Source organism: Bos indicus x Bos taurus, chromosome 3 (genome assembly GCF_003369695.1).
Source record: "Bos indicus x Bos taurus breed Angus x Brahman F1 hybrid chromosome 3, Bos_hybrid_MaternalHap_v2.0, whole genome shotgun sequence".
In the NCBI taxonomy this organism is placed as follows: domain Eukaryota; kingdom Metazoa; phylum Chordata; class Mammalia; order Artiodactyla; family Bovidae; genus Bos; species Bos indicus x Bos taurus.
Window position 1 is genome coordinate 112371138 of NC_040078.1, and position 24198 is coordinate 112395335.

A 24198-nucleotide genomic window follows, 5' to 3' on the forward strand; every position below is an offset into this window, starting at 1 on the left:
TGAACTGTACTGTACCTAATACCATTAGGCTTACACTCCTTACTATCATCCTTCTCCCATTTCCCTGGTAGGCCTTTAACCATCCCTTTATTTTAGCCTTTCTGAATCACTCAAATTAGATGGGCCTCTCGTATATATCATAGAGTTGGACCTTGCCTTCTGAGTCCATTTGAAAATCCTTTTCTCTTAATAGGTTAGTCAAATTCATTCACATATATTGTTATTTATATGTTTGGCTTTAATTTTGTTTAATTATTATGTATAAAATATCATACACAATTTTTTTTTCTCTGCTTTTCTTTTCTGCTTTGCTTTGCTCTTTTTTCCATTTCTTTTGGTATTGGTGTTCAGAAAAGGTTGTAAACATTTATGTTCTTTCCTATAGTTAGTGCACTGACATACCAGGGTCATTTTTCAATATGTTCACCTTTAAGATGGGCTTTCTCTTTCTAGCAGTGACTTTGGATCAGTATTCCTCTGCTCCTCTCATCTCTTTTCCATACAGCCTTGCTCTCTGCTAAGCCTTGCAACAGAAGCATGAGAAATAGTTCTGCCCAGGTTTAGTGTTTGTTTTTCTACTTACATGTAATTTAAAGTTTATAGCATTCTCTGTCTTCTAGTTATGCTGCAGGCCTGGGCTTGCTATGGTTTTGTTTCTTCTTACTAGTCTGCATTTTTGGATTTAGATGGCCACTGTTATTCTAATTAGCCTGGAAGTAATTTGGAAAACTTTTCACTTTCTAAAGTTCCATAAAGTGAGCCTTTATGTAAAGTACAGTGTTTTGGTCTTAATTTTTGTAAGGCAGGCTTTTGTTTTTAATTCTTCTTCACTTGGCTTTCCCTATATGAGATGGCGTAATGAAATAGTGAGACTTAATAAACAATGCATGAAAATTAGTCTTAATAGCTTCTTAAGTACTAGGTTTACAGAAAGCAAGACCTATCTACATTTAATCAGTTTTGTAGATGTCTCTGAACAAAATATATTTGGTTTTATCCAGGAAATGAAAATTCAGATGCCTTCAAGAAATTGGCACATTACACATGTGAAAAGGTTTGAGTTACAAGTTATAGAGAATGCTGGATTCTGAATTCATGGAAGATGTCTGCCGAACCTAAGATACTTAATTTTACGCCTGGTCCATACAGAAAGGCAGCAGAGTCAAGCAGGTGGACACTTGCACCCTGGACCTAGCTTGCCTGGGCTCCAGTTCCAGGTCTACCACGACATAGCATGTTGCTGCGTGATGTTAGATGAGGTAGTTTATCTCACTAGGTTTGTTTCCTCACTTATGAAAAGCAGGTACCTCACAGACTATTGCGAGGATTAAATAAGAGAATACATGTGAAATGGTCAGATGCTGCTGTTGCTATTGTGAAGAGGACGGTAATGGTGGTGTGGTGGGTGATGTACCACCGCCCTGCTACATCACTGAATCCAAGATCTTTTGTACCAAGTTCCATTCTCTCCTGAAGCACAGAGATTTAAGAAGTACCTGGGGTAGGAAGGCAAGAGTAAGAGGATACTTACAAGCAATTGCTCGGTGGCAGGTACCACGTTAGATGCCATCACCTATGCATTCAAGGTTTACAATATCAACCAGACTCAGAACTTTCTAGCTGCCTGTCTCCACTTCCTCAGTCAGCGACCTTGTCTATTGCCCACACGGCTGTTTCATAATCTCACCTACTTCCTGAAGACCAATAGTCCCCCTACTCAGAGACACATTTGCTATATTTTCAGCAGATAGTTAGAATACATAGTGAGGATGGCCTAAAAGCAGAGAAGCCAGGTTCAGAACTCAGATGGGTCACTTAGAAACTGTGCCCCTTGGACAAGTCCCCAGGCCCCTCTGAACCTCTCTTTTCCTAAAAGGATAATGATGATGCCTACTGCATGGGCTTGTAAGGATTAAGTGCAATAAAGCATGTAGACCCCCATAATTCTTAGCTAATGATATAATCTCACTTTCTACTGTGCAGAGAGAACAGAAGCCCTCAGACAATAACCCCTTCCGCTTCCTGCTTCCCCTCCCACACGTCCATCTGTCCTTCTCCACCTTCACCCTTGACCCTTACCTCCTATCGAGAAGTCTCTCCAAGCCCAAGCTAATCTCTCCATGAGTCTCTGGATCACTTTCCCTTCTGCCTTCTTCATGAGCTTAGTCTGTTTTCAGTTCTCTCCTCTGAACTGTGCACCTTCTTTTTCTGTTAGTTTACCTTGGCCTGTAAGACCGAATCCAGCAGACCTTTCCTTAGCACCTACTTTGTGCCAGGCGCGTGTATGGTGTTGTGCATAAAGATGAGTTGAATGCGCCTTGATCTCGGCCCTCAGGAAATCTGGGTCTGCTGGCGCATGTGTTCAAGGTCTAGTTAAGAGCCCCAGCCCAGCAGGACCCCTCCTTTCTTTCCCATCGGTGTATTCCCCTTCTCCCCTTGTGTCTGAGTCCATCAGGGCTCTCCAGAGAAACAGAGCTCCCTGGGACATCTGATAAGTCATGAACTGTCCCCATGGGCCTGTGACACTCCCACCTCCTGTGAATTTTGCTGACCACCCCTCTATGTCCTGTGCTGGCATTTCAGTCAAGCTGCAATTCAAAAGCTGTTACTGCTCCCAAAGGTTTAGCCCTCAGCCCTCTCCTCTAACTTTATACAAGTGGTATTTTAGCCTTTGGGGAGGCAGGTCGTGACCCTTTGTAAGTCTGGTGAGAACAATGCATCTTCTCCCAAGCTGATCAGAAACATCCCATATTTTGCATATAATTAGCTTCCCTCCACTCTCTCACCACTTCACTGACTTGGAAAATCCTGCTCAGCCTTGAGACCCAGCTGAGGGTATGTCACATTCTCTGGGGACCCTCCTTAACCACTCCCTCCTGGGTGGAGGGTAGGTGCCCATCCCGGAAGCCTGCTTCAGCACCAGCCACAGTGATGTGACAGTCTGCACCCCTGCCTGCTCTCCTGCTAGGCTGAGAAATGAGCTCCTGAGCTCCTCGCGTTTCATCAATATGCATACTAGTGTGCCTTGCACTTAGAAGGCATCCAGTAAATATTTAATGAAGTGCAAAAGTATGGATCTGTTTTCAAAGCCACCCTGTTCCATGTATATTGAAATTCTTACTTTACAGATATAGGAACTGAAGCTCAGAGTGAGGTGTCCAAACTAAGGAAAGGACACAGCTGAGTTGTAAATCTAGTCTGCTGACCTCCTCATCCATTCTCATCCCACCATGCCAGGCTGTACTGAACCCCTGTAGCCCATTAACAGCCTGTCCCCTGCTCTGCCCAGAGTCAAGACTCTGCTAGAGTCAAGGATACTACTGTTGAGATTTATAAAAGAGAACTGGCCCAGAGAGACAGCAGAGGTCTGGGTCCTACTTACTACCAGCAAGATCTGGGTCCTACTTACTCTTGTTCCCTGACCTCCATCCATACCATTTGGGTTTGGGGTGTTGTTGTTTAGTTGCTAAGCTGTATCCAACTCTTTGCGACCCCAGGGACTGTAGCCTGCCACACTCCTACATCCAAGGGGTTTTTGAGGCAAGAATACTGGAGTGGGTTGCCATTTCCTCCTCTAGGGGATCTTCCCGACCCAGGGATCGAACATGCATCTTATGCATCTCCTGCATTGGCAGAAGGATTCTTTACCACTAAGCCATCTGAGAAGCCCCGGGTTTGGGGTGGGGTCCTCATAAATCCAAGTGTTGGGATAAGAAAGCATTCCTCATGGTTCCTCAGCCTCTCACAGCTGAAAACCCAGAACCAAGGGGGAGGCCTCAAAAGCATCAAGTCGGATTTCAACCCAAAGAGACTAGGTACCAGGCAGGTAGTAAATAGAACCAAAGCCAGACATCTATCCATTCATGACTCACTCATTTGTTAGTCCACTCTGCATTTTTTTTTTCACTCTGCAATTACTTATCAAGGTCTTCCTGTATGTCCCTGGTGGCTCAGTGGTAACGAATCCACCTGCCAATGCAGGAGACACAAGTTTGATCCCTGAGTCTGGAAGATCCCCTGGAGAGTGAAATGGCAACCCACTTCAATATTCTTGCCTGGGAAATCCCATGGACTTCTTGGCAATATTCTTACTTGGGAAATCCCATGTAGTTGGAGCCTGGACAACTACAGTCCATGGGTTCACAAAAGAGCTGGACACAACTTAGCAACTGAACGACTTCCTGTATGTCAGGCACCGGTCCAGACACAGAAGATACAGCAAGGAAGGGGATAGAGTCCCTGCCCCAGGGAGCTTCTATTTAGGTGGAGAAAGACTAGCAATGAGTAAGGAAGTGCGCTCAGAGTGGGCGAAATGCTGTACAGAAAAGCAAGCCGGGCAAGAAGGTTCGGCGGTGCTGGGCGGCTATTTATCTGGCTGTAATGGCAAGTCTCGCTGCTATGGTGGCATTTGAGGGGAGACCTGAGGATATGAGGGCAGAGGCCAAGGAATGTTTCAGCCGAGAGGAAGCTAGTCCAAGGCTCTGGGGCAGGACCTTGTTCAGTACGTTAAGAAAAGTCGAAGAGACCAGTGCCTCTGTGGCGTGAACTCCACTCCTGAGAGGAGGAGGTGAGCCTGAGCCCTGTAAGCACCAAAGCGTTCTCCCCCTTCCTTGCCCAGGGCTGAACAAGTTACACGGCGAAACAGAGTCATGGGTGGACACCAAAATACCACCTTTATTCCTGATAAAGTTTCAGTTGGAGCCGTAGCTTAAAGTGAGAGCCAAATGGAACTTGCTAAATAAACCCCAGGAGGGGTGGATTCACACACAGTCAGAGCAGCACTGCCCTGGATTGGGCGTGACTCCATTGTAGAGGGAGGGGAAGGCAGGGGAGAACCTGCCTCTGCTGGAGGGGTGGGGGGAACTTCGTTGCCTGCAGGCTGCCCATCCTAAGAGGAGGAAGGCAGGGCTGAGCCTTCATCCTTCCCAAACTGCACAGAGGGGCCGCCTCCAGTTACCGCAGGCAGGATAGAGAAGAGAGCACAGGGAGAGGCCAGGAAGTCCATGAGCTGAACTGCCTTCACATGGAGTAGGGGAGGGACTGTGCCCGCCTAAGAACTCCGATGCCCGCTGGTCTGTTGGGGTGACCAGTCCCTCCCCACAGGCGTGGTTTGTGCTGACTCTGGCTCCATCAAGACTGGCCCAGGAACTTAGGCTGGTCTGACTCCTCGGAAGGGTAGTCACCAGGGTATCTGGCAAAGAATGGAGATGAGTAGCCAAAGAGATCAGGGAGAGGAACTGAGGCAGGACCAGCTGCCTGGGCAAAGGAGAAGGATGATACGCCCTTGAATGACTTCTCTCAAGCAGTCCACGCTGTGGACACGCCTTCAAGGAAAAGGGACTGTCCCCATGCTGACTTGACAAAAACAGAGTTTTGTAGCAAAAGAAACTAAAGTCAGACCTAGGGCTGTGCTTCGCTGCTGGGCCTGAGAGAGGCCATGTGAGGAGAGGACAGACGGGATGGGGAACAACAGGAGGGCTGACCGCTCGTCTGTTTCGATTGCAGCAATTACCTGTGGACACCCAGGCAACCCGATCAACGGCCTCACCCAGGGCAGCCAGTTCAACCTCAACGACGTGGTCAAGTTTGTTTGCAACCCGGGCTATGTGGCTGAGGGGGCTGCTCGATCCCAGTGCCTGGCCAGCGGGCAGTGGAGTGACGTGCTGCCCACCTGTCGAAGTGAGCCGCCCTTCCTCGCCCCCCCACACCCGACCCCGAGTACCACTCCCACCTGTGGTCTGTGACCCACGAGCGGAAGTCAGGGGATTCTGTCATGGTGCTACGTTAACTCAAATAGGGAAAACTCGGGGCAGAGAAGGGTCACAGATGGAGCATTTCTCTCCCCCCAGATAGAGCCATGTCAAAATTCTTCACTGGTTATAGAAAGAAAGCGAAGGATGTTTCATCTTTCAAAACAGAAATGGAAAGCAGTCTTTTGTTTACATTTCATAGAACCGATGGTTCATCATTATCATATAGAGCCCCATTCTTAATGAAAAAAAAAAAAAGGAAGGGTTGAAATGAGACATAAAGCAGAATCTAGGGGTTGGGATGAAGAGGAGGAGAAGAGAAGAAACTAAAGACTCAAGAGGCAGACCTGACATGGAGGATATCCCAGTCCCACCCAGACTATTTTAGGAAATAGCTCCTGAAGCTTTTACAGGCTTCTCACTGCAATGAAGGGCTTCCCAGGGGGCTCAGTGGTAAAGAATCTGCCTGCCAAAGCAGGAGATGCAGGAAATGCGGGTTCGCTCTTTGGATCTGGAAGATTCCCTGGAGGAGGAAATGGCAACCCACTCCAGTATTCTTGTCTGGAGAATCCCATGGACCGAGGAACCCGGCAGGCTGCAGTCCAGATTGGACACAACTTGGCAATGAAGCACACATGCACACACCCAGCAATGAGGGGCCTTGGGGCCGTCTGCCTCTGCCCGCGAGTGGCCTGGCAAGCTCGCTGAGGTTTGAACGGAGGGTCAGACTGGCTGAACAGGAGCAATCCCTGCCCTGGTGTGACCTGTGACCTGCTGTAAGGGGTGAGGGCTTAGACTCCCTCGAGTGATGGCTCCTCCTCCAGTGTTGAGGGTACATGGCGATTGGCTGTGCAGTGTGTCACGATTTATTTGTAATTGATATTAAAGGACCAAATTTTTCAAATGATGCTTTAGAATCCATCAAGATACCTTCACAACTAACCTTAAAATAATGTTCCGCTCAACACTTCAAGGTGCCATTGTGAATGAGAGAAGAATCCAGGGAATGCAGGGGAAATTGCCAGGACCTTGTGTTGTGCCGGGCTTCCATCACCTCTCCAGGAAGGAGGGAGTTGAGACTGATGCTTTGGGCTATGTTTATCCCATGATCCCCTCTCCTCAAGAACTGTGCTGTCTCTCCCAGACATGTTCTGTCCTTTAACTTCAGCTCCCCAAACCCCAGCCCCTTCCCAGGGTGCTGGTCTTGGAAAACAGAAGACTGGGGTAAAATCTTAGAAATCGTGGCCTCTGGTCCTGCTCCCCACCCCCACCCCAGCTCATTCTCCTGACGGAATGTCCTGCCAAAAACACAAATCTGATCAAGTCACTCCCTGTTGGAAACACCTCCCAAGACTTCCCACTGCCCTTAGGATAATAATAGTCTCCTTGGCTGGTTTACAGGCCCATGGGACCTGGCGCAGCCTCCAGTCCAGCCTCATTCTTCACCACTTGCTTGGCCCCCAGCCTCACCTCTGCCTTGGGTCCCAGCCACACTGAGCCTCTTTTGTTTCCTCACAGGTGCCCTGTGCCTGTAAGCCCCTCGGGGCCCCAGACACAGCTTCCTCAAATGCATTCTTCTGTGTCCCCTCCCACCATTTCTTTGTCCGGGTGACTTCTACCCAGTCATCAAGAGCCAGCCTAAAGGTTGCTCCTTCTGGGGAGACTTTCTTGCCCTGCCCCATGCACTGGGCTAGAGGCTCTGCTTTGTGCTTCCAGAACATTCTCTGCTGCCCCATCAGAGCACTTACCAAACAGTATCATTGCTGGTTTGTCCCTTTCTCTCTAGACCAGCAGTTCTTAACTGGGTATGATTTTCCTGTTCCCCTATTCCCACGGGGGACAGATGTCAAAAGATGTCTTTGGTTGTCACAACTGGAGAGTTTCTATTGGCATCTAGTGGCCAGAGGCCAGAGACACTGTTAAACATCCTACATCCTACAGGACTGCCCCCACCATAAATAATTATCAGCCCAAAATATCCACAGTGCCAAGGCAGAGAAACCCTACTCCAGACTGTAAATTCTGTCATATCCTTACTGCCCAGCACGATGCTTGACACTCAGTATATCACAGTAAACAGCATGAATGAATGAATGCAGCTTACCTGTTTTGTGACTGCAACCTCTCTTAGCCTCAGAGAGGGTTCTCAGAAGTTAAAAATAGCTCACACTTTAAAAGCTTATCAAAAGTTTCAAGTACTGACCCTGCCTGCCTCATACGACTCATATGAGGTTCAGGTTAATAATGGATATGAAAGTGTTTTGAAAGTCCAAGTTCACATCATGTGTTGTGAACAGTATTGTTCACAAAACTTACTCTGATTTTGATAAGCTGCTTTGGAACCATTTCAGCATTTAAAAGTCAAATTGATCCCCGAGGATTACTCTCCCCTGGAAATACTCATAAAAGTGATTAAAACAGTTTCTAGAGAAGCCCATCCCCTTTCCACAGCTCCGCTGTGGGAGACACACTGTGCTGGGGATGGGTTCACAGACGGGGGGCATTCCTGCCCTCAAGGGATTCATATCAATAGAACTTTGACACACCATCAAGCAATAGAGGCTTATGCCAGGACCACCAAGGAGGGAGAGCTTAACCAGTCTGGGAGGAGGTGGGGAGGCTTCTGTAGGGGTTGATGTCTAGCTAGACACAGAAGGATGAATCCCTTATCCAGGTGGCCAAGGGGAGGGGAGTACAGCAGCCTCAGGACCAGCTTAGCTTCCCAGGAGGATCTGCTTTGTGTAGCCTCTCTTGGTCTGGAAATTTTGCTCTACTGGGAATACATTCCTGTTTGGACTTCTGAATTCCCATTTAAAAGCATTAAAAAAAAAATCCTCACATCCAGGTCTCTGCGTCTAATCATCCTGTTCTATTGCAGTCATCAACTGTACAGATCCTGGGCACCAAGAAAACAGCGTTCGTCAGATCCACGCCAGCGGCCCGCACAGGTTCAGCTACGGCACAACTGTGTCTTACCAGTGCACCCACGGATTCTACCTCCTGGGCACCCCAGTGCTCAGCTGCCAGGGAGACGGCACATGGGATCGCCCCCGCCCCCAGTGTCTCTGTAAGTACACGTCATTTACTCGCAGTGATCACCCGAGCACACTGGCAGGATGGTCCATGTCAGAGGACAGCCTCCTGTGTGTGTGTGTGTGTGGTCACAGTGATGGTCACTCAGACTGCTCTCTGGATGTCAGAGCCCATCTTGGGCTCCTGTTGGTTAGTTTTGTGTGTGCGTGCGTGTGTGTGTGTGCGTGTGTGTGTGTGTGTGTGCGTGTGTGTGTGTGTGTGTGTGCGCTCAGTGGTGTCCAACTCTTTCCATCCCTGGTGGCTCAGACAGTGAAGAATCTGCCTGCAATGCAAGAGACCTGGGTTTGATCACTGAGTCTGGAAGATCCCCTGGAGAAGAGAATGGCAACCCACTCCAGTATGCTTGCCTGGAGAATTCCATGGACAGATAAGCCTGGTGAGCTACGGTCCATAGGGTCGCAAAGAGGCTGACACGACTGAGCATCTAATACGTTGGGTTAGATGCCCCACTGATTCTCAGTCTCTCTCCTGGCTACAGGCTTACTCCCTTTCCTCTCTAATGCTGTCAGCAACCCCTTCAGTCCCCAAGGCTCCCTTCCTTTGGGGGTCCTGGCTGCGTAGTGGAAACCTGTCTCCCATTTTACTGCCTCCAGAAAGACATTTTCCAGAAAGACATCACATGAACCCCCCTTTTTAAAGGACTGAAGCAGAAATGCAACAGACCCTGGAGGCAGACAGACCTGGATTTGAATTTTGGCTCTGCCCCTAAACAAGCTGTGTGATTTGAGAGCCTCCGTTTCTTTGTCTATATCAATGATGCTAATGCCTGTTCCATAGGATTATTAGAGAATTAAATGAGAACACCCATTAAAAGTGCCTACTCGGTCGCTGCTCAATAAACAATAACTGCTTTAAAAGATATTGGGGAAAAATACAGGGCCAATATGTAGGGAAAAAAAGGATGAGGGAGGCACTAAGAATCCTGACATCGGGTTGCTAGCCTCACATCCAGAAGAAAAAACAGTTCCTTAGGCCCCTGCTCCCGCATCTTGTTACTAACCATGAGCCCTGGGGGTTGCTCTCTCTCCTGTCTTCCTAACAGCAGAGGTGAAGGTGCAGTCCAGAGGGGCTGATGTGTATTGAGTTGGGCCATTCTGCAGTCCACCTATCTGTGGTGGCTCATACATACTTTGGCCACTCAGTCGGAATGACTCCATCTCCTTATGCCCCTGTGCCTCTAGGTATGATAGGAGGCTGGTTCACCTACTCACCTGCCCATAGTTCCCTTGTCTGAGGACCCCACCCTGGCCATGCAGCCCCATTCATGACTGAAAAATCATCTGGGGTTGGAAACGGACCGCCACCTGTGTGCAGCAGTGGCAGCTGAGATTCTTGTATTTGAGAAAACAAATAAAAATAGCCTTTGGAGAAAAGCTTTCACTCTTTCACCATTAAGCCTGATGTTAGCTGTGGGATTTTTGCAGATTTCCTTTATCAGATTGAGGAGATTCCCTTCTACTCCTAATTTGTTGGACAGTTTTCCCATGAAAGGCTGTTGGAATTTTTTAAATGATTTTTCTACATCTATTGAGATGATCATGTGGTGCTTTTTCCCCCCTCATTCTATTAGTATGGTGTATTACATTGATTGATTTTCATGTGTTGAACAACTCTTGTGTTCTTCGAACAAATCACATTTGGTCACGGTAAAATTCATTTTAATGTGCTACTGGATTTGGTTTGCTAGTATTTTTGTTGAGGATGTTTGCAACTGAATTCATAAGGAATATTGGTCTGTAGTTTTCTTTCCTTATGATATCTTTGGCTTTGGTGTCAGGGCAATGCTGACCTCATGGAATGAGTTGGCAATTTTCCCTTTTCCTCTATTTTTAGGAATAGTTTCAGAACTATTCCTGGTATTATTTCTTCTTCAAAATTTTCATAGAATTCATCAGTAAAATCATCTGGCCCTGGACTATTCTTTGTTAAAAGTTTTTTGTTATTGACTGATTCTATTTATTTGATATAATTCTTTTCAGATATTCCATTTCTTCTTGAGTTGGTTTTGGCAGTTTGTGTGTTTCTAGAAATTTTTCCATTTTGTTTAGTTTATCTAATTTATTGGTATATAACCGTTCATATTCATCATATTCTCCTATGATGCTTTTTGTTTTTGTAAATTCAGTTGGTAGTAACATCTCCACTTTCATTCCGGATTTTAGAATTTGATTCTTTTCCCATCGCTGTATCTCTCTCTCTCTCTCTCTCTCCCCCTCCCTCTCTGTCACTTTCTCTCTCTCTCTCATACATACACACACACATCAGACTAGACACATTTGTCAATTTTCTTGATCTTGTCAAAGGACCAACTTTTGATTTTGTTTATTTTCTCTATTGTTTCTCTATTTTGTTGATCTTTGCATTAGCCTTTTTAATTTCTTTTCTTCTATTTGCTTTGGGTATATTTTGCTCTCTTTTTCTAGTTTATCAGAGGGGAAGTTTAGATTTTTCTTCTTTTTAATGTAGGCATTTACAATTATAAATTTCCCTCCAAGCACTGTTTCACTGTGTCTCCTAAGTTTTGGTATGCTATTTTTTCATTTTTTTTTCACCTCAAAGTATTTTTTAATCACTCCCCTGATTTATTCTTTGACTTACTGATTATTTAGGAGAGTGTTGTTTAATTTCCATATACCCGTGAATTTTTCACATTTCCTTCTTTTGTTGATTTCTTGTTTCATAGCATTTTGCTTACAGAATGCACTTGATATGATTTCAGTCTTTTAAAGTTTATGGAGATTTATTTTATGGATTAACATATGGTCTACCCTAAATAGATGAGGCTTCCCTCATAGCTCAGCTGGTAAAGAATCCGCCTGTAATGCAGGAGACCTGGCTTCAATCCCTGGGTTGGGAAGGTCTCCTGGAGAAGGGAAAGGCTACCCACTCCAGTATTCCAGCCTGGAGAATTCCACGGACTGTATAGTCCATGGGGTCACAAAGAGTGGGACACGACTGGGCGACTTGCACTTTCACTTTCTTCTAGATAACGTTTCGTGTGCACTTGAGAAGAGTGTTTATTCTTCTCCTGTTGGGCAGAGTGCCCTGCAGATGATGGTTAGGTCTAGTTGGTTTATAGTATATTCTGGTTGTTCTAACCATGATTTAAAGTGGGGTGTTGGGAACTCCTGCTGTTATTGCTGATTTGTCTGTTTCTCCCTTTAGTTCTGTTAGTTTCTGCTTCAGATATTTTGGGGCTATGTTATTAGATGCATATATGTTTATAGTTGTGTATCCTCTTGATAAAATTTCTTTTTATACTATAGAATGTTCTTCTTGTGCCTAGTCACAGTTTTTGTCTTAAAGGCTACTATGTTAGAAATTAGGATAACCACTCCAGTTATGTTTTGGTTATTATATCCATAATATATCTTTTTGCCACCTTTTTATTCTCAGTCTGTTTGTGTCATCGGCTCTGAAGTGCATCGTTTGTAGACAGAATATACTTGAATCATGTTTTTTTTCCACTTTGCTAATATCTGCCTTTCACATGTTTAATCCACATTTAATGTGGTGATTGATAAGGTAGGTTTTATATATTCCATTTTGCTATTTGTTTCCTATGTATCATGTCTTTTTTATTGGTCCTCTATTCTCTTGCTGGCTTCTTTTGCATTAAATAGATTTTTTTAGTGTACCATTTTAAATGATTGTTGTTTCTTTGACTGTGTATGTTTTTTAAATTATTTGGATTCCGGGAGTTGGTGATGGACAGGGAGGCCTGGTATGCTGCGATTCATGGGGTCACAGAGAGTCGGACACGACTGAGAGACTGAACTGAACTGAACTGAATAGTTACTCTGGAAATTACAATTAACATCTTAACTTATAGAAGCATCAGTTCAGTTCAGTTCAGTCACTCAGTCGTGTCCGACTCTCTGTGACCCCATGAATCGCAGCACGCCAGGCCTCCCTGTCCATCACCATCTCCCGGAGTTCACTCAGACTCACATCCATCGAGTCGGTGATGCCATCCAGCCATCTCATCCTCTGGCGTCCCCTTCTCCTCCTGCCCCCAGTCTCTCCCAGCATCAGGGTCTTTTCCAGTGAGTCAGTTCTTCGCATGAGGTGCAAAGTATAGCAGCATAGTTTGGATTAATACCAACTGAATTTCAATTGTATACAAAAACGTTGTCCTTATATAGCTCCATTACCTCTATATCCTTTGTGTTGTTATTGTTATACAAATTACATCTTTATACATTGTATGCTTATCAACAAAGGTTTCCAGTTATTGCTTTATGCAGTTTCTCAAGCAGGAAGAAAATAAAGTTACAGACAAAAAGTATGCTTATGCTATATTGTGTATTTACTTGTGTGGTTACCTTTTCCAGTGTTCTTTATTTCTTCACATGGCTTCAAGTTCTTTCATTTCAAGCCTAAAAGACTTACTTTAGAATTTCTTTATCATTTAGAATTTCTTTCTGGGTTTGCTACTGACACAGTCTCTCAGTTTGTGTTTTTCTGGAAATATTTTAAATTCCCTTTCATGTTTGAATGATAGTTTTGCTGGATATAGAGTTCATGGTTGAAAGTCCTTTCTTTCATCACTGTAAATAGGTCAGATTATTGGTGTATGGGGGGTGGGGTGCTGAAACTCCAATACTTTGACCACCTGATGTGAAGAACGGACTCATTTGAAAAGACCCTGATGCTGGGAAAGATTGAAGGTGGGAGGAGAAGGGGACAAGAGAGGATGAGGTGGTTGGATGGCATCACTGACTCAATGGACATGAGTTTGGGTAAATTCTGAGAGTTGGTGATGGACAGGAAGGCCTGGCGTGCTGCAGTCCATGGGGTCTCAAAGACTCAGACACGACTGAGCGACTGAACTGAACTGAATTGATGGGTTTTAAATCCACCATCTTATTTTATGTTTTCTGTTTGTTCTACCTATTAGTTTATTTTTATTTCTTTATTTTATTTTTAAAACCCACAATGTGTTGTTGTTGTTCTCTGCAGTTATTGTTCACTTAGATTTGCTCACGTATTTGTCACTTTCTTTGCTCTTCATTCCCCTTCTCATATCTTCACCTTCCATATGAGATTATTTTCCTGCAGTTTGAAGACCGTCTTTTAGAATTTTATTTAGTGAAGATCTGCTGTTAGCAAACATTCTCAGTTTTTGTGATACATTTATTTGTCTCATTTTTTAAGATATTTTTGATAGATTTAGAAATTCAAGTTGGCAGTTATTTTTTTTTAGCCCACTAAAGGAGAAGGCAATGGCACTCCACTCCAGTGTTCTTGCCTGGAAAATCCCATGGATGCAGGAGCCTGGTAGGCTGCAGTCCATGGGGTCGTGAAGTCGGACACGACTGAGCGACTTAACTTTCACTTTCACTTTTCACTTTCATGCATTGGAGAAGGAAATGGCAACCCACTCCAGTGTTCTTGCCTGGAGAATCCCAGGGATGGGGGAGCCTGGTGGGCTGCCGTCTATGGGGTCGCACAGAGTCGGACACAACTGAAGCGACTTAGCAGCAGCAGCAAAGGAATTTAATATCTTCTGACCTCTTTTGTTGCTGTTGAAAAACCAGCTGCCAGTCATTCACTCCTTTGTAAAGTCTTTCTCTGTCTTTGGTGTTTGGAATTTTTCCTAGTTATTAAATGGGAAGTTTACTGGATCACAGGTCTAGGCTGACACGTTTTCTCTTGGCACTATTGCCGACTTTCATTTTTAGTGATAAGTCTTCTGAAGTCTAAATTATTTTAGGTAGTCCATTTTTTTCTCCCTCACTGACTTCAAGCTTCTCTCTCTTTTGCTGGCATTCTGAATTTTCCTGCATTATGTTTAAATATTTTGTTTCCCATTCTTAAGATTCGTTAGACTTCCTGGATTTTTCTGCTATCTGGGGAATTCTTAGCTACTATTTCAGTAGACATTGTCTCCTGCTTCATTCTCCTCCTTTACTATTTCTGAACCCCAGCATTAGATCTTCTTGTGCTTTTCTCTTTGTCCTTGAAATTCTCATTCATATTTTCCATCTCTGATAAATTACTCAAGGTCTGTTTTTACCATTCAGTGATTATCTTTTTAGCTAGGTCTAAGCTGAAGTTTAACTGAGTTCCCATTTCCAATTATTTATTTTGCATTTGAGAAATAAATGCATTATTTGTTTTTTCACATTTGCTTACTTATCTCCATAGTGTATTTTTCCTATATTAACTTATTCCTTTTTCATATTTAACACATTAAGTGTACTTATTATATATTCTATATCTGATACTTCCAATATCATTATCTTTTCAAGTCTGATTCTGCTATTGTCATTTCTGCTGATTCTCACTCTTGGTGACTTGTTTCTCATTGTTTTATTATGTTTACATTGTGATCTTTTCACTGATCTTAATCTGTGGGAATCAGGAACCAGGGTCTCAGTCTGACAGAAGCCAAAGTCTAAAAACCAGCTGGGCGTGATCTCTCAAAAGAAAAATGGCTAATGCCCAGAAGTTGCTGATATATATATATATATATATATATATATATATATATATATATATTTTTTTTTTTTTTTTTTTATTACAGAAAGCCAGTGGTCCCTTCTTTTTCTTGTTGGGATTTACAAGGTGCTAAACTGGCGCTAATGGTAAAGAACCTGCCTGTCAATGCAGGAGATGCAAGAGACGTGGGTTTAATCCCTGGGTTGGGAAGATCCCCTGGAGGAGGACGTGACAATCCACTTCAGTATTCTTGCCTGGAGAATCCCATGGACAGAGGAGCCTGGCAGTCTATAGTCCATGGGGCCACAAAGAGTCAGAATGACTGAAGCAGCTTAGCATGCATAAATAGCACGCAAACTCTACTTACACTAATAAGTAAGACCGCCACATTATATTGTTATTAAGGACACGGAAACCAAGGGACAGACTGTTCTTTTTGGAGCAGGTGCAGGCTTTTCCAAGGCAGGCCCCGTTCAAAGACAACCATGTGTATTACTTAGTCTAAATATGAACTTCAGCAAGATTCCCAGTAAAGGGATATACTAGCATCAGAACCTAATTAGGCTATTCAATTGATGAGAAGAAATCTAGACGTTTTCCCTGTGATTTGGTGCTGTTCAGTCGCTCAGCCGTGTCTGACTCTTTGTGATCCCATGGTCTATAGCATGCCAGGCTTCCCTGTCCTTCACTGTCTCCTGGAGCTTGCTGATTTTGTAAGACTATTTCAAAAACACAAGCCCTGAGGAACTTCCACTGACTGTAAGGCTCTAGATCCCAGGTGACTCCCAGTAAAACCATTTTCACTGATGTCTCATGGTCATCATAACGTTTTTTAGTGGACTAATTGCATTTCTACTCTTAGCGACCCCATGGACTGCAGCCTACCAGGCTTCTCTGTCCATGGGATTTTCCAGGCAAGAGTACTGGAGTGGGGTGCCATTGCCTTCTCCTAGAAGATCCAATTATCTGTGAATAGGGTTGTGGCAAATTATGGAGGACTATACATATCCCCTAGTCAACCTGTTCCTTCAAGGTGACAGCAAACTGCTTTAATTGGTGTGGATATGCAGGTACCAAGGGAAATGCATGATCCGGGTCTATGTAATATGCTGTTTCCCTGATAAAATGCTTTAGAAAAAGTGGAAGCTCTGGAGGTGGCTGGCCATTCATACAACTTTCATTCTTAGGGTTTAAGAACCAGTGTGGGGGATCCTTTTCTTTTTGCCGTGGGACTCAGCACAGTCCACACCCAAGCATGAACGGCTGGTTTGTACTATTGCTTTTTGTTTAATTGCAATTTTGTATTTTATCAATCCCTTGTTATTCTGTGTAATGCAGGGAAATCTGCTATTATTAGGAGTGACAAATATCTATCTTGCCTATTTTTATATACACATTTAAGCTTAATACATAGTAAGCAGCTAAAGAGCCACTGCAGAAACTGGAATGATCCAAAGAGACCCCATTTGGACATGGCATGAATATTGAAAACATTAATTTTTTTATATTGACAAACTGAGAAATTCAGCAATATCTATTCCCCTTGTCTTTGTTCTTCACCTCTTAAGTTTTTGTGCAAACATACATTGAATGAAAGTCATTTCTCTTTATTGTTATCCTCATATGTCCTTTTCTTTTTTTTCTTATCCACAACAGCCAAATCGTACTGACATTAATTTTTCTTTTCTCCAAGCATTATTATTGTTCACTTCTTCCTCCTTTAAATGAACAAATCGTGGGAAAGGAATAAAACAATAGAGTATACTCTAGTTGCTAATTTTACAGACATTCAACTAGCCTAGATCAAGCCAGTAACAAAGAAAAAATAAGTTTAGGCACTGTATATGGTTTTTCAGAGATTATTCAATATTACCATAATTTGACACTATCCTCAAATTCCCCAAAGAAACATTTTAAAACCAAACAAGAACATCATAAAAAGTAATCAGTTGCAATTACAGAAACCATTATGGATAGCCAATATAAATGTGTACATATGTACACCAATAGACATGAACAGAAATGTTCTTATCAGCATTATTCATAAGAGTACAAAACTAGAAATAACCCAAACATCCATCAATAAGAAATAGCTGGTGAAATGTGATATATATCTCCATAGCACTGTGACAGTCAACCTTGAAGATGTTCCCAATGCCCCCCACCTCCTGGTATTCATACCTTTATGTAGCATATTCCTAACTTGTCCCAGAGTTAGTCTGTGTGAGGTGGTGTGATTTACAAAGCTAGGTTATAAAATACATGCCATCTCCACCTGGCTTTCCTGGATCAGCCACTCTGGGGGAAGCCAGTCGAGCCTTCAGATGAATGCAGTCATCACTCTGGCTATAACCTCAGGGGTATTCTGAGTCAGAACCACCTGCTAAGCCTCTCCCAAATTCCTGACCCATATCATCAAAATAGATGTTTATTGTTATCTAGGCTTTGGGGCAGTTTGTTACACAGCAAAGGATAACTAACACACATGGTGTACTATATAGCAGAGATCAGCAAATGTTGGCTCCTGGGACAAATCTAGCCTATGTCCTATTTTTGTATGCCCTTGAGCTTAGGAGGATTTTAAAATATTTTTTAAAATATTGTACCAAAAAAACCAGACAAACAAACAAAAGAATATGCAACAGAGACCTAAAATGATTACTGTCTGGACCCTTTAGTAAAACATTTGCCAATCCCTGATACATAGCAATGATAATGAACTGTTGCTACAGAAGAGCACAGACAAATATCACAGGCATAATGTTAAGTGAAAAGAGCTGGTGCAGCAGAATATATACTATAAGATTTCATTTAAATAAAATTCAAGAACAGGCAAACTAATTAATGATGTACAAAGTGAAGAGAGCAGTTTAATGTGAGGAGGGAAGAAAAGAGGTAGGAATAGGGACGGGGCAAGGTGGGGCTTCTGAGGTCCTGGTGGGGGCTTTTCTCAATCTTGGCAGTAGCTACATGAGTGTGTTCACTTTGTGACACTTCATTAAGCTCTGTACTTACAGTTATTGTGTTTTTGTATATCCATTTAAAAAAGAATTTATTTGAAATGTCATTAGAGAGTTTAAATTGGGCAATTTTAAAATCCAAACATTTCTAATAAAGTCACAGAATCATTTAAATTATAATCAGGGATTCCATTCCTGCCACAAGGAGAGAATTCACTGGTAGTCTCAAAACAGCACTGCAGAAGGGAGTCGATTATAGTGCTTAAGACTGTGGCCTCTGGAATCAACCTGCCAGGTTTTAAGAACTAATTCTACCACTGATGAGGTTTATGACCTTCAGTAAGTTACTTTGCCTTACTAGGCCTCATTTGTGTCATCAGGAAGGTGGAGATAAAAAATAAATAAAAACGGTACCTACTTCATAAGGTTGTCTTAAGGAACAGATGGTATAAACCTTGAAACTCACTGAATCAGTTATCTATTACTATGTAATAAGCCATCTCAAAACTTATAATAGCATTTGTTTTTGTTGTCTCACAATTGTAAAGGTCAGGAATTTAGGCGAGGCTTAGCAATCTCATTAGTCTGGGTTCTCCAGAGAAAAAGAACCAATAACCAATAGGATATATATATATATTTTTTTTTTAACGTGTATTTTATAGATATGTAGTAAGATTTATATCTATCATAGATATAGTTATATAAGATTTATATCTATTTATCTGTGTCTAGATATAAAGAAACCATGAGCTATCTACATATCTATTTCTAAATATATATATGTAATATATATTATAATCATATGAGCCAATTTCTTATAGACATAGATACAGATAAAAATATATAGATATATGATAAGGAATTGGCTTGTAGAAATGTGAAGGCTGTGAAACCCCCAGATCTGCACTGGGCAAGCTGTGGATCCAAGAGAGCAGATGGCATAGTTCCAGTCTGGTTTGAAGGCCTGAGAAGTTAGGTGGAGCCAATGATGTAAATTCCCATCCAAGTCTGAGTCCAAAGGCAGGAGATTATTGACATCCCAGACTGAAGACAGAGGCAGAGAGATTTCTCTTTCTCCACCCTTTTGTTCTATTCAGGCATTCAAGAGACTGAATGAGGCCCACCCACATTGAGGAGGGCAATTTGCCTTATTCAGTCTACCAATTCAATGTTAGTCTCATTCAGAAACCTCACAGATACTCCCAGAATAATGTTGGACCAAGTATCTGGGCATCCTGTGGCCTACTCAAGTTGACACATACAGTGAACCATCACTGCAGAGCTGGCTCACTGTGCCCACTGTGGTTTAGTTAGGACTGGAGGATCCACAATGGCCCCACCACCTGACTCACTGGAAAAGACCCTGATGCTGGGAAAGACTGAGGGCAGGAGGAGAAGGGGATGACAGAGGATGAGATGGTTGGATGGCATCACCGACTCAATGGACATTAGTTTGTTTGTGCAAACTCCAGGAGACAATGAAGGACAAGGAAGCCTGGCGTGCTGTAGTCCATAGGGTTGCAGAGAGTCGGACACGACTGAGCAACTGAATGACAACAGCTTGTTGGAGGACTTGCTGCTGACTCTTCCCCAAGGGGCATCTCTCCAGCAGGCTGACTTGATCTTCGTTACTTGGAGGCTGAATTCCTAGAGAAAAAGAAGTTAAAATATCTCTTAAGCCAGAGTTCAGAATTCCTAAAACCTCATGCCACTACATTCTGTTGATGAGAGCAAGTCACAGGCCAGCCCAGATTCAAGGAGGGAGGAAATAAGAGACCCTGCCTCTGTGAGTGGGAGGAGTGGCAGGCCTGGGCCAGGATGCAGAGAATTGAGGGGGGCCGTGTTCACAGGCAGTCAGCCCTTTGGCCACCACGGTACATATCCTTCCCCTTTACATACCAGACCCCAAGGTTTAGTCCGTCCAAACCACTACCATCTCTTCTTGAACTACTGCAACAGCCCCCTCTTTCTCGCCCTGCCCTAGAATATTCTCCACACAGTTGCCAGGATGATCTTGTTAAAACGTAAGTCAGATCGTATCACTCCAGGAGGAGTCCCATCGTGCTTGTAATAAAGCCCAAAATCTATGCCATGATCTGGCTCCAAGCAGCCTCTCCACCCATATCACTTCTGTTCTTTCCTTGTTCGTTCTGTTCCAGCAACCCTGGCTTTCCTGTTGTTCTTCAGACACCCCAGGCTCATCCTCTCGGCTTTTCTACTAGATGTCCCTTCCCGCAGAACACTCTTCCCCAGATCTCACATGGCTGGTCTTTTCACTCAGACAGTGCACTGCTCAGATATCACCTCCTCAGGGAGATCTTCCCTGACCACCCTACTCATAAACAGTTCCCTCATCCCACTGAGCATCCTTTTCCTCATGCAGCTTTATTTTCCTTCATAGCAACCCCAAGTATTTTCTTATTCATGGTCTTTCTTCCCCACAGGGCTTCCCTGGTAGCTCAGACAGGAAAGACTCTGCCTGCAATGCAGGAGACCCAGGTTCAATCCCTAGATCAGAAAGATCCCCTGGAAAACCGAATGGCTACCCACTCCAATATTTCTGCCTGGAGAATTCCATGGACAGAGGAACCTGGCGGGCTGAAGTCTGTGGGGTCGCAAAGAGTCAGACACGACTGAGAAACTAACACTTTCTTTCACTTCCCCACTAGACATCAGCTCCATGAACGCTTGGACTTTGTTCTCGCAGACACGTAAAGAGGCGCCTCGCAAATAACAGGCACACAATACATATGTGTTGAGTAAATGAAAGCGCCTGGGATCAACCCGTGGGAGAACAACAGGAAGGCAACCCCAGCAATATTGACAGCATTGTCCTGCCCTGGCCCATCCACCTCAACACTCTAGCCTCATAACTAGTGTCCACTTATAGTTTGCTGTCTCAGAAAAAGAGAACTCACAACTAAAGAGGACAAGTTAGAGACAACTGTCGTGGGCAGTTGTAAGATGCAGTTAGAAAGGACTGCAACTCTGGCCCTTATTCTGGACCCTGTGGCCAGTCCCAACAGTCCCAGGATGAGAGCTCACCCATTCGCTTTGTTTTTAATTATTTTTTATTGGAGTGTAGTTGACTTACAATGTTGTGTTACTTTAAGTGTACAGCGGAGTGAATCAGCCATGTATATATGCATGTATCCATTCTCTTCTAGACTCCATTACCATATAGGTCATTACAGAGCACCAGAGTTCCCTGTGCTATTCAGCAGGCTCTTACTAGTGATCTATTTTATATATAGTAATGGAGATCAGCCCTGGGATTTCTTTGGAAGGAATGATGCTCAAGCTGAAACTCCAGTACTTTGGCCACCTCATGCGAAGAGTTGACTCATTGGAAAAGGCCCTGATGCTGGGAGGGATTGGGGGCAGGAGGAGAAGGGGACGACAGAGGATGAGATGGCTGGATGGCATCACTGACTCGATGGACGTGAGTCTGAGTGAACTCCGGGAGTTGGTGATGGACAGGGAGGCCTGCTGTGCTGCAATTCATGGGGTCGCAAAGAGTCAGACACAACTGAGTGACTGAACTGAACTGAACTGAATGTGTACATGCCAATCTCCCAACTTATGCCCTCCCCCAATTTCCCCCTTGGTAACCATACATTTGTTTTCTATATCTGTGATGAAATTCCTGTTTTGTAAATAGGTTCATTGGTATCATTCTTTAGATTCCACATAAAGGCAGTATGATAAGCCATTTGTCTTTCTCAGTCTGACTGTGTATACTATATGTCCCACCTTTCTGCCAGAGACATCTTAGTATGCACAAGAGGCGAGGAAGAGAAGAAATGGGTGTTACTGTGTCCCTACCATGTGCTGATTGGTTTCGTTCACATTATCTCATTCAGCTCTTAAAACAACAGACATTGCTCTTCAGTTCACAGATATGGAAACTGGACAGTGAGGTGGGAAGTCAGTGTTTGCTGATACTGGGTGGGTGAGCCAGCAGGAGGTTTGCTTCGGTAGACACCCCAGCTTCTTATCGTCTTGAAAAGCCTAGCGTGTGCCCTGTGAGGATGATCCATCCCGGTGCAGAGTTGCTGAGACGTCTACTCTTCCCCACAGTGGTGTCCTGTGGCCATCCAGGCTCCCCGCCCCATTCCCAGATGTCCGGGGACAGCTATACAGTGGGGGCAGTCGTGCGTTACAGCTGCACCGGCAAGCGGACCCTTGTGGGAAACGCCACCCGCATGTGTGGGCTGGGCGGACACTGGACTGGCTCCCTCCCCCACTGCTCAGGTAAGGGGCTGGTGTGGGGGAGGGGTTCCAGTGGAACACGTGGCTGGTGGGAGGGGGGCAGCTCCGAGGTGAGAGTGAAACAGACAGAGGGGAGGGAAGCAGAGCTTTTGGACCTTCATCCCATCCCTCCCAGGCAGAGAGCACAGCTGAACTGCACAGCTGAACTGAAATGAACTGAACCCATCCCTCCCAGGCAGAGAGCAGGGCTCTCAGAGGTCCCAACAGGACTTCAGCCCTTGGTGGTTCAAGCCCAGCTTCATGCCCTTAGACTCTGGCAAAGCCGAGATAGCCAAGAGATTGCAGAATCAGTGAAGATGTGGTTTCTGAGGTCACCCGTGGCCATGGGTGGTCACCATGGTCACCATGGCCAGAATCCTCTCCAGACTCTTATTACCATGAGGTCCCAGGAACAGTCCAAGCCTTCCTGTTGTTGGCTCAGGTCCAAACCCACTCTGGTGTTCTCTCCTTCCCTGTGTGGGACTCCTGGACCCCAGCCTGCTTCCCTTTCTGTATCATCACTTCTTCTGTTTGTTCTGTGTCCCTCCTGGCCCACTGAATACAGTTCTCCTCTTCAGCTTTAACACACCAGTCCCCAGACTTTTCCTATGAATGAATTTATTTTCTTGTTAATCTCTGTGGGGACATGGAGAGAGGTCATCAACACAGCAAATGTAGGGAATTGACAGAGCTCCCAAGTCCATATTTCCAGATACTCATCTGTAATGTCATAAAAGAACAAAAATATTTGAAATTGAATTTTCCTACTAATGACAGAAACCACCAAGGCAAAAAACCAGCACTCCACAGCTTTCTCTTCTTTGGGGTGAGCTTGCCTGGCCTCAAGAAGGGATCTCACATAGGATGTCGCCCCCAAGAGGGCAAATGTTCATGTGGCTTGACACTTCTCAAGAAGCCCACCTTGGCATTGAAATTAACCCTTACCCCTTCCCATCTCGAGATGCCCTCGAGACATAAGGATCCTGTTGTTCAGTTGCTAAGTCATGTCAGATTGTTTGTGACCCAATGGACTGCAGCATTCCAGGCTTCCCTGTCCTTCACTATCTCCTGCTTAAACTCATGTCCATTGAGTCAATGATGCCATCCAACCATCTCATCCTCTGTCATCCCATTCTCCTCCTGCCCTCAATCTTTCCCAGCATCAGAGTCTTTTCCAATGAGTCAGCTCTTTGCATTAGGTGGCCAAAGTATAGAACTTCAGCTTCAGCATCAGAGCTTCCAGTGAATTTCAGGGTTCATTTCTTTTAGGATTGACTGGTGACCTCCTTCTAATATAGACGGCTTCTCCTTGAAGTGGGACCTCACCCATAAGACATGCGTCTGCTCCTGCAGTTTGAGATTCCCAGATGAGCCTATCTTCCAAAATTTAGGGCACTGCCAGCATATTTTGTTGTTCAGTCGCTTAGTCGTGTCCGATTCTTTGCAACCCCATGAACTGCAGCATGCCAGGCTTCCCTGTCCTTCACCATCTCCCAGAGCTTGCTCAAACTCATGTCCATTGAGTTGATGATACCATCCAACCATCTCATCCTCTGTCATCCCCTTTTCCTCCTACCTTCAATCTTTCCCAGCATCAGGGTCTTTTCCAATGAGTCAGCTCTTCACATCAGGTGGCCAAAGTATTGAAGCTTCAGCATCAGTCCTTCCAAAGAATACTCAGGGTTGATTTCCTTTAGGGT

The 24198-nt window shown here is 44.4% G+C and overlaps 1 protein-coding gene across 4 annotated transcripts in view; it reads left to right on the top strand.

Moving 5' to 3' along the window:
- CSMD2 (CUB and Sushi multiple domains 2) overlaps window positions 1-24198 on the top strand; it is a 689612-nt gene that overhangs the window by 634911 nt on the left and 30503 nt on the right. For all 4 annotated transcript variants that reach the window (XM_027537925.1, XM_027537922.1, XM_027537923.1 and 1 more), the window contains 3 exons: window positions 5506-5679; window positions 8629-8817; window positions 22328-22501. In XM_027537925.1, the coding sequence (XP_027393726.1) occupies window positions 5506-5679; window positions 8629-8817; window positions 22328-22501 (537 nt within the window). The remainder of the gene's footprint in view (window positions 1-5505; window positions 5680-8628; window positions 8818-22327; window positions 22502-24198) is intronic.